The sequence below is a fragment of the Leptodactylus fuscus genome, chromosome 2, assembly GCF_031893055.1.
Source record: "Leptodactylus fuscus isolate aLepFus1 chromosome 2, aLepFus1.hap2, whole genome shotgun sequence".
Taxonomy (NCBI): Eukaryota; Metazoa; Chordata; class Amphibia; order Anura; family Leptodactylidae; genus Leptodactylus; species Leptodactylus fuscus.
Window position 1 is genome coordinate 31201817 of NC_134266.1, and position 14781 is coordinate 31216597.

The window sequence follows — 14781 nt, forward strand, 5'->3', positions numbered from 1 at the left end:
GATAGGAGAGAGATAGATAGATAGATAGATAGATAGATAGATAGATAGAGAGAGATAGATAGATAGATAGATAGATAGATAGATAGATAGATAGATAGATAAATAGATGAGATACATAAGTATGGGATAGATCAATTGCAATCAATACATTGATATAGATAATACAAACAGAAAGAGATAGATAGATAAATAGATAGATATCAAATAAATAGATTGTAATAAATAGTAAGTAATTAGATATGGAAAAAGTTTGATATTTGAGAAATCATTGATAGAGGTAGAGGGATGGAGAGCTAGATAGACAGATAGATCTGATAGACTGTAATCTTTTGCGAACAAGGCCCTCACTCCTATTCTTTTTCACATTGTAATATCTCATATTGTCTGTTGATGTGTCCTCTGATTTGTAAAATGCTGTGGAATATGTTGGCACTATACAAATAAACGTATTATTATTATTATTATTATTAATGTGAGATATATAGATGAGGTGAGACCCAATGTCCCAACAATACCTTTGGCAGTGCCCCCATGACAGTACCTAAACAATGTCCACACAGTGGCCCTCACAGTACAAGTAATACATGAAGTAAGTTTCGCTGTAACATGTATGATCACACACAGCGTCTGAAACCTTCTGCAATACCCTTGTGTGTCATGTCCTGCCATTCCTTGCATAGCTCTATGTTTTCTAGCACAAATAGTGATATTTAGTAGGTGTATCTATAATTCTGAGAGTAATCTTTGAGAAGACATTGGTCAATAACTTTTGCAAACTTTTGCCGTTGGCAATCTTCAACCCTGATATTCCAGAGTGCTGTTGTATCCCTATAAACTATAACTAATAATCCATAGTCCACTAGTAATACAATATATACATATTATTTTATTTCATTTCCTTACATAGGTGCTGTATACTCTGCAGAGATTGTCAGCACATTGAGTCCTGTCCACACTGGAGCTCACAACTTAAGCTCTATATTAACCTCTCATTGGACCTATTTTATCATTGGGGGTATTTTCTAAGTTACTTTTTTGTTTTTTTCCAGTTTGAGTTTTTTCCAACAAACTCAGAATGTCCCACACTGGTCGCTAAATTTGTCGCAATTCTCATATGTGAAGGTCTCCAGAGTTCAGAAAGGATTTTGGATGCATTTTGTAAGCCATTTTAGAAGTGTAGTTTCCTTGTGCCAAAATGTACAATGAATTAGGTTGACACATACTCGTCGTCTGAACCGCTCCTATATTACAAGTCACTTGTGAAAAAATAATCAATAAATAAATGGTGCACACTGGGGTTGAGCCGATCTTGAGATTTCCGGATCGTTTTTAAAATCCGATTTTCGATCATTTTCCAGCCGATCACGATTGTGAAATTTGCTCGATCGCCGATCGGGATCCGATCTTTTCCAATCCCTCAACCCTAGTGCACATTATTGCACCTAATTTATTAAAAGGATTGAAAAATATTTTTCCTCTCTCAGTAGAATAGAGGATAAATTGCTGATCAGTGGGGGTACGACTGCCAGGACCCCCAATAATTCTGAGAACAGAGGGGTGTTTTACCTTCTATGTGAATGTAGTGGTGGTGGACGCAGACCCCCCACCACATCAATGGGAGATAGTGCTGTACTTCAGCTATCTCTGGCGCTCACATTGAATATGTTACTGCTACAGTAATAATGGAGTTAAAATGCCCCCATTGTCAGGATCTCAGCTGACAGACCCCCACCAATCAGAAGTGTATCCTCTATCCTGACAAACCCACCTAAACTATATCAGATACCCCGATATACCCAAACTTACTTTAGCAGTAAAGCCATGTATGATAGATCAATTCTCCTTACTCAGTGAGTTATCACAGCGCACAGAAGAGACCGATGACAGAGTCAGCTCTGCTACATCCACAGTTAAGTCACAATTCTATGACTTCCTCCTCTAGCTGCTTCTATAAGACCCTCTTGTGGCTCTTTCATTCACATTCAATAAGCCATAGGATTAAAAATACTACACTTTGGCACCCGTGACGCCATAATCAGCAATGTATCCGCTATCTTATGAATAGAGGATAAATATTTTTGTAAATCTTATAAATTAGGTGCAACCGGTTGCAAAATACATAAAACTACACCAAAATTCTGGCAGAAATGCAAAGATAAACCAGCCCCAGGATGTTTTTGGAAGAAACCGGAGGGCTCGGACGAAACCCACACAAACATGGAGAGAATATACAAAGTGCATGCAGATGTTTCTTTTGGATGGATGCAGACCCCAGTGCTACAATACAACCGCTTAGCAGCTCATACCGCTGTGTATATCCTGTATACACATGTATATAGTATCACTCCAGTTGTATACACATAACATACAGTGAACTCCTACTGTATATAAGCAAGTTCTCTCATATCAGCTCACTAACAATAATTCCTTTATTAGGCAAGCCCCAGTCTGTCCTATTGCTATTCCTACATTGGTAAAGCAAGCTCTGCAAGACACAGGAGTCATAAAAAGGTAATTTAATTTCCTGATGGCAGTGCACAGGTGAAGTAATCCTCACCCTGGCTGGCAGTGGATTTTACAAGCTGGCACTAGAGACTAGCAGGCAGTGTCTAGGACCCAGGGAGGCAGCAGAGGCTGGAGGAGCAGCAGGCAGGCAGGCAGCAGACTCCTCCTTATCTCCAGTGTCAAACTTGACATCAGGCTGCTGGGGAGAGCATGGTAACTTGTGAGCTGGAGTCACATCATCCTCAGTGCTGGAGATAGATAATATGCGCCTTCCAGCACCCTGCACTGGCCAAGAATGGATTGTCAGCTCTGCTCCATCCTCTGCCTCCTGTCCTGTGTCTCCCTCAGCTGCTCAGCACAAGTGATCCCCCATCCTCCCAATGAAGGTAAGATCCCACATCTCTATCCTGGAGACTCTGTCCTATCCTCTGCCTCCCTGCTCTGCTCCTTACATCTCCTTAAAGTGCATGGAAACAATGTATCCAGGGACAAAGTATCCGACGACATTTAAATCCCAGGAATGTTACAATTTGTTACAAATATTTACAAGATTTAAAGGGGCAGCGCAGGCTGCAGGAACCTGCCAGGACTCTGCTGCTCCTCCGGGATCGCTGCTCACTTTGTACATTGTATTAAGGATTCGAGGAGATGTTTTCACTGTTTGTGTTTCTTGGTTAAGTTTGTGACCCCCTAGATGATAAATTAGTACTTTTAGGCGAATGGAATTGTGATGGTTTTGTGCCTTTAAGTGTCTAGTGCTGGTTATTATGTGTTACATATTGAGCTTCTCAGAGTTTAGAGATCACTTATTTTCCAAAATTTACTTAAAATGTATATCTTATTGTGTCTAGATGGATAGATAGATAGATAGATAGATAGATAGATAGATAGATAGATAGAGAGATGGATGTTAATTATAGAATACACAAATCTGGTGGTGCTGCTTTTTGTATAGATAGTTATAGAGAAAGAGAGAAACTCTTATGAAAACACTATATCTATAAATATTTCAATCTTCCTCTATCTATCTATCTATCTATCTATCTATCTATCTATCTATATCTATCATCTATCTTTCTATCTATCATCTATATATCTATAAATTTTTCTATCTATCTATCATCTATCTTTCTATCTATCTATCTATCTATCTATCTATCTATCTATCATGTATCTATCTATCTATATATCTATCTATCTATCTATCTATCTACCTACCTCTTTTTCTCCAATTGTATCTATCTATGGAAAAAATAGATAGATAGATAGATAGATAGATAGATAGATAGATAGATAGTGTTTAGAATTTTTACTGTTATATCAAATATGTTTTTTTGCACTTTTTGCTTTCCTTGTCCTATGTTCAGTAAAGTGTTTACTTCTTATATCTATTAGTAATCTGTACAGTAACTTCTCCGGGATCATACAAACCATAATAACATATTATAGACTTGTTATGAATTTGCCATTTTACTCTTTCTTTATGGTGTCCAACGTAAAAACTTCTTAAAACCGATAGTAACACAATGTCAACATAAGTTGTACCAAGTAACAAACCCAGCTCCACTCCATTAATTGGTTTCTGTATTAGCGTCATAAAAGTACTAGCGAGGCCCTTCTTCAGTCCTCCCTTAATTCTAATTGGGATCATGTAATAAGTAAAGTGCGAGTTGTTAAATGTGTTCAGTATTAGTGTGTGTGTGTGTTTGTGCCTATTGGTGGCCTGGTTTATACAAGATACTCCAGGGTTCATACCAGCTACTGTATGTTATGTTAAAAAGTATCTTAAATATAGTGTATACTAGATAGATAGATAGATAGATAGATAGATAGATAGATAGATAGATAGATAGAATTGTCTGGAATGTGTTTATTAGAGGCCTTGTTTACAACAGTTACTCCAGTGTCCTAATACTTATAATATATGATACATATACAGTATAAGAGTAGATAGATAAATAGATCTGAACTAGATAGATAGATAGATAGATCTGAACTAGATAGATAGATAGATAGATAGATATAGATTGATAGATAGATAGTGCTAGATTTGTATTTAATGCTTTCTATTGGATATTGTAATTTAGAATTAAGCAAATTTATAGTAGTCCTGAAGAAAACAGCTGATAATACAGTGTAATCTCTCAAGCGTCACTCTCAGCTCTGCTACACTGACAAACTCACCTATACCACACCGTATACCCAGATATACCAATACTTAATTGGTCAGTGATGCCATGTTGTAATATATCAATTCTCTTTGCTCAGAAAGTTGTCACAGTGCACAGAAGAGACAGATGACCAATTCAGCTCTGCTACATCCACAATTAATTTCACAATACTATGACTTCCTCCTATACCTGCCTCTATAAGACCCCTCTTGTGGCCCTTTCATCCGCATTCAATAGGCCATCTGCTTAAAAATATGAAAGTATAGCATGCAGGCAGAGCCCAACTAGAAGTGGCAGCTCTCAATGTGTGAGGCTTTATTTGCAGCAGTGGAATTTATGAGGCAAACACTGTAGAAGGAGTAAATCCTCTGTAATTAAGTTAAGCTATTATTCTGCCATGGATTGTACCCTCCTGCCATACTGTACACAGTTCTGTTCACCAGCGATAAAACTAAGGCAAAAATGCCAAATATCAGCTAAATTTATACATAAAGTCAAGTGACGAATGGTTCTCCGAGAAAATCTTCTCCAGGAAATCCTAAACAGACTTTTCACCTTTCGACTCGCTGAGCTACATGGTACTAGAAGGGAGATGATTTTTTTTCCCCTGGAATGTTAATGGAAGTTTGCAGATTTCTAGCAGGGTCCCCCTGTGTGCCCTGATATGCCAAAATTAGAGGAAATATGATTTATGTGTTTGCTAGATGCCTGGTACTAAGAATACATTGGAAAATATTGGGGCTGGGGCTGTACCCAATTATAATGAGTGGATAGATAGATAGATAGATAGATAGATAGATAGATAGATAGATAGATAGATAGATAGATAGATAGATAGATAGATAGATACGATAGATAGATAGATAGATAGATAGATAGATAGATAGATAGATAGATAGATAGATAGATAGATATGAGGCAGATAGATAGATAATTAAGTAGAAGGATAGATGATAGATCGATAGATAGATAGATAGATAGATAGATAGATAGGAGCTAGATGGATACAACAGTCAAAATATTTAGTAACCACTAGATAATATCATGATGACCAATCTATCGTTTTGACATATTTGAAGAACAGATGTAGCAGAGCTGACCTTGTCATTGTGTTTAAGGTAATGCAGTAGGCGTACATACAGTTGCGTTTCCTGCAGTCCTATGTAAAAAACACATTATTGTAGTGAATTGAGCTGGCTACTGCTTAATCTGTGCCTGCACCATCTGACAAACTTCTCTCTACTTCATATGTATGACGCAGTCCACACTATAGACACTAGTTTGTATGTTACTATTCACATTACAGGTTCAGCATGGACTAAGGCTTGGTTTCACGTGCTGCCTTTTCTATATAAACATGTAGCAGAGCTGAGTTTGTATTTCGCGTCCCCCTGTGTACACCATGATAAGCCACCGCATTAACCTAATCTAATAGCTTTACTTGCTGCCCTATGGATAACTGCAGATAACACATTGTGATTTAAATATGACAAACTCAGCTCGACTACGTTATTAACTATGAGCCCTTTTGGCACATGTAGTATTAGTGTGCTGTACCTACTAGATTGTTGAGACCTTTAGAAGTGGGAATTGTCTCGGAGGTGTCAGTTCGCCCTTATATTAGGCTTCCTTTTATTGAATTCACCCATAATGCCCACATCATTAATCCAACGAGACTTCAGCAAATGTAAATTTCCCATTCCTGCCTCTTCCTCGCCCGTCCTGTCGTTCACAGCTAAACAAAGTGGGCAGCCTATTCCATTTACACTGAATTGGTAAGTGATAGAGGAATGAAAGCCCCCTCCTCACACCACTGCGGGCGATGTGTGCCCCCAATAAATTGCAATTGCTGTCAGAACAGATGGACCTCAGAGCTATTTTCAAGGCTTAAAAACACAGGCCCCCCCTCCCAGCGGCCACGATTGTTTCCTGAATGGCCACTTAATTAGCCCGAAATTGACTTGTTACTTATATTCATTGGCCTGGCGATCTGGAGCGTTACCTGCTTTTAGGTGGATTATTGTCCATTTTATATTTCACACTGATACAATCCCTAGGGTTACTTTTATTCGGTGTAATATATCCTATTATATCACAAAATACAGCTGCATATAATATATACTGGCGTAGAAGGGTTTTGTTGGTCAGGGCAGCAGAGCTGAGTTTGTCTTATTACAATGTCCTATGAGTCGTTTTATATCAGAGAAACCTATTTTATAGATAAGGGAGTTAAATTGGAAACTCAGCTGTGATAGATCTGTCGGTGTTGTTTGAATTGAGTAAAAAGTCCCCTCTTTATGTCTCTAGAGATGTAGCAGAGCTGACATGGCAATTGAATTTTTTGGGCTGTGTGTCGTGATAGTATACTAAGTTAATATAACGCATTGATAGAGCACTGTATATTGTTGTAGTGATATAAACTCCCCCTCTTTATGTGTATAGGTCTATATAGATCTATAGATATGTACTGTATATATAGATGTAGCAGAGCTGACACTGCATTTGAATGGGTTGTGTGTCGTGATAGATTACTAACTTAATATAACGCATTGATAGAACATTATGTATTGTTGTAGTGATATAAACCCTATATATATATATGTATATACATATATATATACATATATATATATATATATATATATATATATATATAAATATATATAGCAGAGATGACCTTGTAATTTATTTATTTTTTTGGCTTTGTCCCATGACTGTACTAAATTAATATAATATCCTGCTAAAACTGTAAAGCCTGTGTCAACAGCGAGAGAGAGAAAGAGAGAGAGAGATGTAGCAGAGCTGACTGTGCAGTTTATTTGTTTCGGCTGGGTGCATTGATCTTATACTAAGTTAATATAAAACGGTGGATTTACTTAAAGAGCTCCATACATAGATGCAGCATTGTTATATCAGGCTATATAATTTATGCCAAAGACAAACTCACGTCTACTACATCAATACTGAATTAGCAATGTTGCAGTAGTAATTGCAAGCTAAAACCGGGATTGGGTCCAAAATACAAAAGACACTTCCATCAAACTCTACCTTTTGGTTGTACAAATGCTGATTCATAATACTGACCTGAATACTGCCATGTGAACGTGGCCTTAATTTCCGTTGCATAAAAAAAATCTACTTTTATTTAAATTGAGATGTAGTAGAGCTGAATTTGCATTGTATTCTTTTTGGCTGAGTGCCATGATGGTATACTGAGATAGGATGAAACAGTAGGTTTGCTTAGAGAGCCCCATAGATGGAGGAGAGTCATATTAGGATGAATTATGTCACATTGCAAACTTAGCTCTGCTACATCTGTGTAGGTTAAAGGCGTAATAGTCAGTATTTTGCACCAGTAGATGTAAACTAAAACCAGATGGAGAATGGGCACAAATCTTACTCCGTCATCCTACTCTTGGTTTTGGCTTATACCATACTGAAAAAAGTTGAATTTGTGTAAAAATCCCCTTTTATGTAAAGATAAGATAAGATAATCCTTTAATAGTCCCACAGTGGAGAAATTTCTATAGATGTTGTAGAGATGAATTGATGCCATTTTATGCATATTGGGATGAGCTGTGCCAAACAGCAAACTCAGTGCTGCTGCATCAGTATACAATGATAGACTATTTATTATTGTTTATTCTGACACTTTCCTTATGAATCTCATCATAATACTAATAATTGTGAAATCCGGATGTAGCAGAGCTGAATACAATACAATTAGGTGACGTAGAGTAGGTTAATATGGTCTACTAGGACGGCAGTCCTGAGGGAGTCACCACAGGGCTCAAAAACATATGTGACAAATTCAGCTCTGCTACATCCACATGCCAGAAGCTTTATGAGATAAGTAATTATTAGCCCCCTCCCAGTGGGGATATGTCCGTCACTATTAGCACTGACAAGAAGCCATTCTTTATCCCAGGCACCTGAGAAATCCAGGCAGGGAATATCCTGCGGAATTATACAAAGACCTTGTTCTCCTGACAGCTCCTCTGCCGTATATACGGTATATAGGTGCCCCTATGTGTCTGCTAGAGGGCGTACACTCAATTCCCCTGCTTGATAGTCTATAACAGTTAACTTCTGACCCGGGTCATTAACAGGATTATCCGAAAATGTATCTAAGCTGCCCTGACAGCCTGGATTGTTCTCATAATATTGTGTTTGTGAGGGCAGAGACCAGAAGGAAGAAGGTAAATGTATAAACCAATATATGACCTAAATCATGGCCGTAGTCCACAATCTGAGAGCTTCATTGCAATGGTTACATAAACACTGAGCGCAGTCTGGTGAGATGTAGCAGAGCTGAGCAGAACATATGACATACCCATCTACACCTATGACATAGTCATCTATAGAGGTAGCAGAGTCAAGTAGGTCAGGTTCACCTTGAAATCATTGCGAGTTACCTGTGATTTTACATAGGACTGCGAAGGACCTACGAGTATTGTAATATGGGACTATTAAAGGATTATCTTATCTTAGCTTGTGTTGTACATACTATATAAACATGTAAAAATACATATAGATGCAAAAGCAGCAATAACCACCTAATGTAAGGGCCAGCCCTGCCCACAAGAGCTTACAATCTAAATTATATAGAGATGTAGCAGAGCTGAGCTTGTTTTTGCTGGAGTGTGCACAGTATCGAGTTAATATCCAACCAATCTAGCATGCTATAAACCTACCGTATACTATTCTGGCTTCCTCCTGAATCATTGTGATTGATTGATTGATTGATTGATTTTGAGTGCTGGATGGGGTTTGGGTGCTCCATAGAACCATGTGGCCTCTCTATTAGCATGCAGACCCCCACACGTGTATTTTTTTGACGACTGCGCTATGCGTTGTGCCCTTGACAATCTCAGCACTGCTACATCAGTAGCTTTATGGTAATGGTTTGGAACAAAAGCAGTGTTTCCCTGTATGCACTTGTATTACGACAATAGCACAAGTGCAGAGTTCTCATTATCTTTGCATTATTAAGTCCTCGCTCGTCTTTGTGATGTCCTCTAGTCTTAATTACTTCCAAATGCTATAGACAATGTAATGATTATATAGGGGAGGAAGAAAATCCCATTACAAGAAGTCCAGATGTAACGGTCTGCTTACTACAGATGAGTACCAGAGAGCCATCTGCATTGGTGGCCACACTCTAGGACTAGGACTGTGCCATAGCTAGGAAGAGATATACTGTCCATGGACTGGTACATATAGTGGAGCTACTGCATAGATATAAGTAACAACCCCGCTCTTAGCATGGCTTCTTATATCAGATTGTGTGATGACATACACATAGACTGAATTACATATATCTGTTGAGCACTACTGTTTCCCATTGTGGAGATCCAGTTGGTGTCAGGAGTTACACAGGCAATGCATCCTGGGAAAACATATGCAAATTAGCAATCCTCCTTAGGAAAGAAAACTATCTCTCTAGTGCCACCTGTAGGTAGCTACCATGTAAGTCCATATCTAACCAATTAGAGAATGGTGAGACGTGGCTAGGGACTTGAGTGACCACAGGGCGATGAAGTAGAAAAGTCCCTTACTGTTACTGACATGTAGAGACCTGAACATGTAAGGAAGGGCCTGTGTTAGCCACGTGACATAATGGTCAACCCTAGAAGAATCAATATGGCTGCCACAGGTGGAAGTAAGAGAGCTACAGATCCAGATGTTGTTATGCGTTACATTGATACTTGTGTGTTAGTGTTTATACTGTACAGTATTATGCAAAAGTTTTAGGCAAACAAAAGAAAAATCAATATTTGTTGTGACCTTTGCCCTTTTCCTTCCATCAGTTCTTCTCGCTATTTGCAGAAAATTTTTGGCAGAACTCGGCAGGGTGCTTGTTCCCGCCATCTTGGAGAACTAAGCACAGGTCTTCTGTGGATGTAGGCTTGTTCCAGTCCCTTCATATAACCCTAGACAGACTGGACTATGTTGAGATCAGGGCTCTGCGGGGGCCGGATCATCACTTCCAGGACTCCTCCTCCAAAGGGCATAGGTCACACCGAATATTGATGAGTTTACATTTCTCTTTTCTTCATTCACTTAATTTTGTTAATTGATTAAATAAACTATTAACCCTTCTATTTCTGAAACTAGTCTTACTGCATTTTTCCCCATACCTTAAACATTTGCACAGTACTGTACATCCGACAAATCCAGCTCTGCTACATGTGACTAACCTCTACATCTGAAAAAGTAAGCTTTGCCTACCATATCAAATGTTCCTGTTTCTAGTAAACCCTGCGGTGCTCTGACCAAGTCGGACAATATCGGGCAGATAGGTGTGTACGGTATAGGACGGTATTATTATAGTATAGAAATAAGGCCGTGTAACCGGTGACTGGTCTATAAATCCCTGCCCATATGGTTTTTTCTATTATATAGGATTCAGGACAGTCAACGTTCAGAGAATTCCTCGCTTTTATATTGTTCAGTTGTGAATGAGTTAATATAATGACTCCATATAATTAGGATTATACCTTATTATTAGGTTTATTATATTTATATTATATTGATACCTGTGTATTTTGGTTTATTAAGTTAGCATTTTGTATTTGGCTATTTTGCATAGTATATGTGAATCTTCTGATTCTGTATACTGGACTATTATAGTCACACATTCTGCAGTGTGTATTATAGCCTGGTTTCTACCTACTGTATATGTCTCCTGAAGTTTTTGCTTCTTATTATGTGCAGATAATACAATTTCCTACTACAACTTCCATAGCAGATATAGGATATATGACCCAGTATAACCTTATAGTTTGCTTGTACACTATATACATGTATAACATGAAGTCTATAATATATTGCCATATCTTTCCAGACACTTGCTGCAAGGAGCCGCCTGACCCCAAGGCTATCTGTAGTTTCAGCAGCTATAATGTGTGGAGTGACCTATAGGCAGGGTTATCAGATGTACAGGACCAGGCAGGAGATTACTGCTCCATTTATCACATCCTATAGAGATCTCACTGGGGCTGCTAATAGTGCAGAAAACCAAATTATTACATAGCACTAAATGCCACTTCCCCAGTTGTCCCTAAGTCTGAATACACAGAATGTAACATGTACAAATTTCATGTATTTTAGTAATATCTACGGTGGTTTCCTCCATTATTTTCTTGCATTTCTACTACTGTTTTATCTGTTAGGTGGAGGAAATATATCATCTAATATTTCTTTAATACAATAGATGTAATGATAATGGGTGGAACGTAAGACTATTGTGTATGCTCAGATGGTTGTAGAAAAGTATAACACATAACAGTAAGAGTAAAAGATCCTTCAGTAGGAAATAATAACATTATATAATATATGTTATCATACAGTGTGAACACAAATAGCAAAGTAGCAAGTTATTTTTCTACAAAGAGGAGTTTTTAGTTGTTTTTCACTCATTTTCTGTTTCTAGTTTTCTGATATTCCACATTACATTGCAGTCCTATACCTTAAACTAATGTCAGACTAACCGCATTAAAGTTTATTGAGTCCAATTATTTTATTATATATAATAATCACCCAATACATATAGCGTTATGATCAAATATTATATATATATATATATATATATATATATATATATATATATATATGTATTTTTTTTTTTTGTTTGCTTGTTTTTATTTTATATATATTTTTTGGTTTTTATTATATATATATATATATATATATATTTATTTTTTTTAATAGAGGACTAAGTTTCTCTTTGAAATGATTGTAGAGTTAATTACAATGGTCTGGCCACTGAGTGGCGCTGTTCTCTATGGGAGTTCTGATACAAAACAACAATTAGCTATTTCACAGCTGACACAATGGAGGTGCATTCTGTAATGTAAATGAATGAACTCATATAAAAGTGATTAGACATAGAAACAATAGACAAGAATAGAAGATCCAAACCTACAATGTCAGTGACAGTATCCGTCACTGTAGATAGTTCTAGAGGTTCTCAGCATTGGGGATATAGGAGATAGCACAGTGATCATGGAGGGGGGAGGTATTTTGGACTCTGTAGTCAGCCTTTCTTCAGCTGTGTGATATAGACTTGAGGTTTGGTATCACTTCAAATCCATGAAATATTTATTATGGATGACCCTGCACAATCCAGATGAAGTGTTCAGTTTCTCTACAGCACCACCACAGGGGAAACAAAGCATTACACATTGGCCAGTACTGGCCAGTGGTCCTGGGTTTGGTCCTCCTAAATGAGAAACCCTCTATATAGCTGCTCCATTCTGTAGTACAGAGGTGGTCTTCTAAAATGGGGATCCCTTCCGTAATAAATAAGACTTCACTAGTGTAGTATTGGAAAGCAGGTTTTCTATCCCAAGTACTTTTTAAATGAAACCTTCCATGATCAATGATCTGATTACTCAACTAACTCTGATTCTGGCACAGTTGGATTTTCTCCTCCAGCCCCCACCTTTCCTGAGCAATCAGTGCTGTTAGTTTCAGCACCCAATATCCTAAGTAGGCTTTCTCCAGTCAGGTGGTCCTGGGACAAGACAGACAGACAGACAGGGACCACCCACCCAAGAATAGAAAACATAATTCTTCTGAGACTAACAGAAATGATTGCTTGGGAACATTGGGGGCTAGAGAGTCAGTGCCAGAATCAGTAGGAGTTGGGGGAGATGGTAACAATTGAGGGTCCCAAAAGTGTTAGATGGGAATAACCCTTTAAATGAATGAATTTTTTAGGATGTTGGGTTAAATGTGAAAGAGACTTTTTTTCTATGTTTTAGTCATAACCAAATCTTCCAGTAATTGAGATGCTAATTTCCCTCTGTCTCATCACATGACCAACGAGATGTGGGATGAGGTCAGTTTATGAGCGTCTGAATCAGTTTATTTTCTTAAGTCTGATCAGAGAATGGAGAACTCATGTTTTTTCGATAATGAGGAGAACATTTCATGGTATAGACCTGTGATCTCCAACTTGTTGCGAAACAACAGTTCCGAGCATGCAAGAAATGATAGCAGGAGATGGAAAGCCACAGGTTGGAGACCACAAGTAGAAGAACATTCTCTTGGAATGAGTTTGCTTTGTGCATGGCTGGTTGTCTACCTTGGTTTGATAAGGCTTCCTCAATTCTTATTATAGTAGTATACAGTATGATCCTATTTATTTGGCACAAATGATGCCATATTGCATATTGGACTTCTCATTTCATTTGTGTATAACACAATTCTACATTAAGATGATGTGCAACTCCTTATATCTAAGTAAGCTTACTGTCAAAATGTTCCAATATATGTAGCACATTTACTCAGTAGTTAGCAACATCTGCAAGGAGTTTGTATGTTCTCCCCATGTTTGCGTGGATTTCCTCCCACTCCAAAGACATACTGATAGGGAATTTAGCTATTGAGCCCTATATGGGGCAGTGTTGACAATAAAGCACTATACAAGTATGCAAAATAAAAATAACATATATATAGAATGTGTACATGTAAGACTAGAAGGATTGTCCACTGTCCTAACAGATTTCTGAAACACCATACACTAACAAAGAATGGTTTGTTTAGGAACTCCATTGGTAACATTGCAAACAACCTATGCGTTTGCAAAATGGTAGAGACTACCTCCTCCTCTACACGTGCCATGAAGGTGTTCGGCAGGTTGTCCATGGGTACCCAAGATGCCCCCTATGGTGCTCTTGTACTAAACACTTTCAGCTAGGTTGTAGTGCAGGAGACGGCTGCCATCTTGGAAACCCATGCTGCAGTTGTCCACAGGCATGAGTGGAAGGAGGGGGCTTTATAGTGAGGACATTGTAAGCCCTTAAGTGTTTTAAAGCGTCTTATGACATTATTATTATTATTTTTTTAATGTAGATTGTGGGTCCCACATAGAGCTCACAATATACCTTTTTCCCTATCAGTATGTCTTTGGAATATGGGATGGAAATCCATGCAAACACGGGGAGAACATACAAACTCCTTGCAGATTTTTTTTTTTTTTTGCCCTTGGGGGGATTTGAACACCAGGACTCCAGTGCTAACCACTGAGCCACCGTGTGGCCCCAAACCTCTTATGACATTATATGTTAGTCTAGAACCTTTCTTAAATTCACTAGGA

General features: G+C 38.0%; 1 protein-coding gene across 2 annotated transcripts in view; it reads left to right on the forward strand.

Moving 5' to 3' along the window:
• Positions 1-2700: 2700 nt before the first annotated feature.
• Positions 2701-14781, forward strand: part of EPHA3 (EPH receptor A3) — a 334850-nt gene continuing 322769 nt past the window's right edge. For both annotated transcript variants that reach the window (XM_075263556.1, XM_075263557.1), the window contains exon 1: positions 2701-2891. In XM_075263556.1, the coding sequence (XP_075119657.1) occupies positions 2801-2891 (91 nt within the window). In that variant the 5' untranslated portion in view covers positions 2701-2800. The remainder of the gene's footprint in view (positions 2892-14781) is intronic.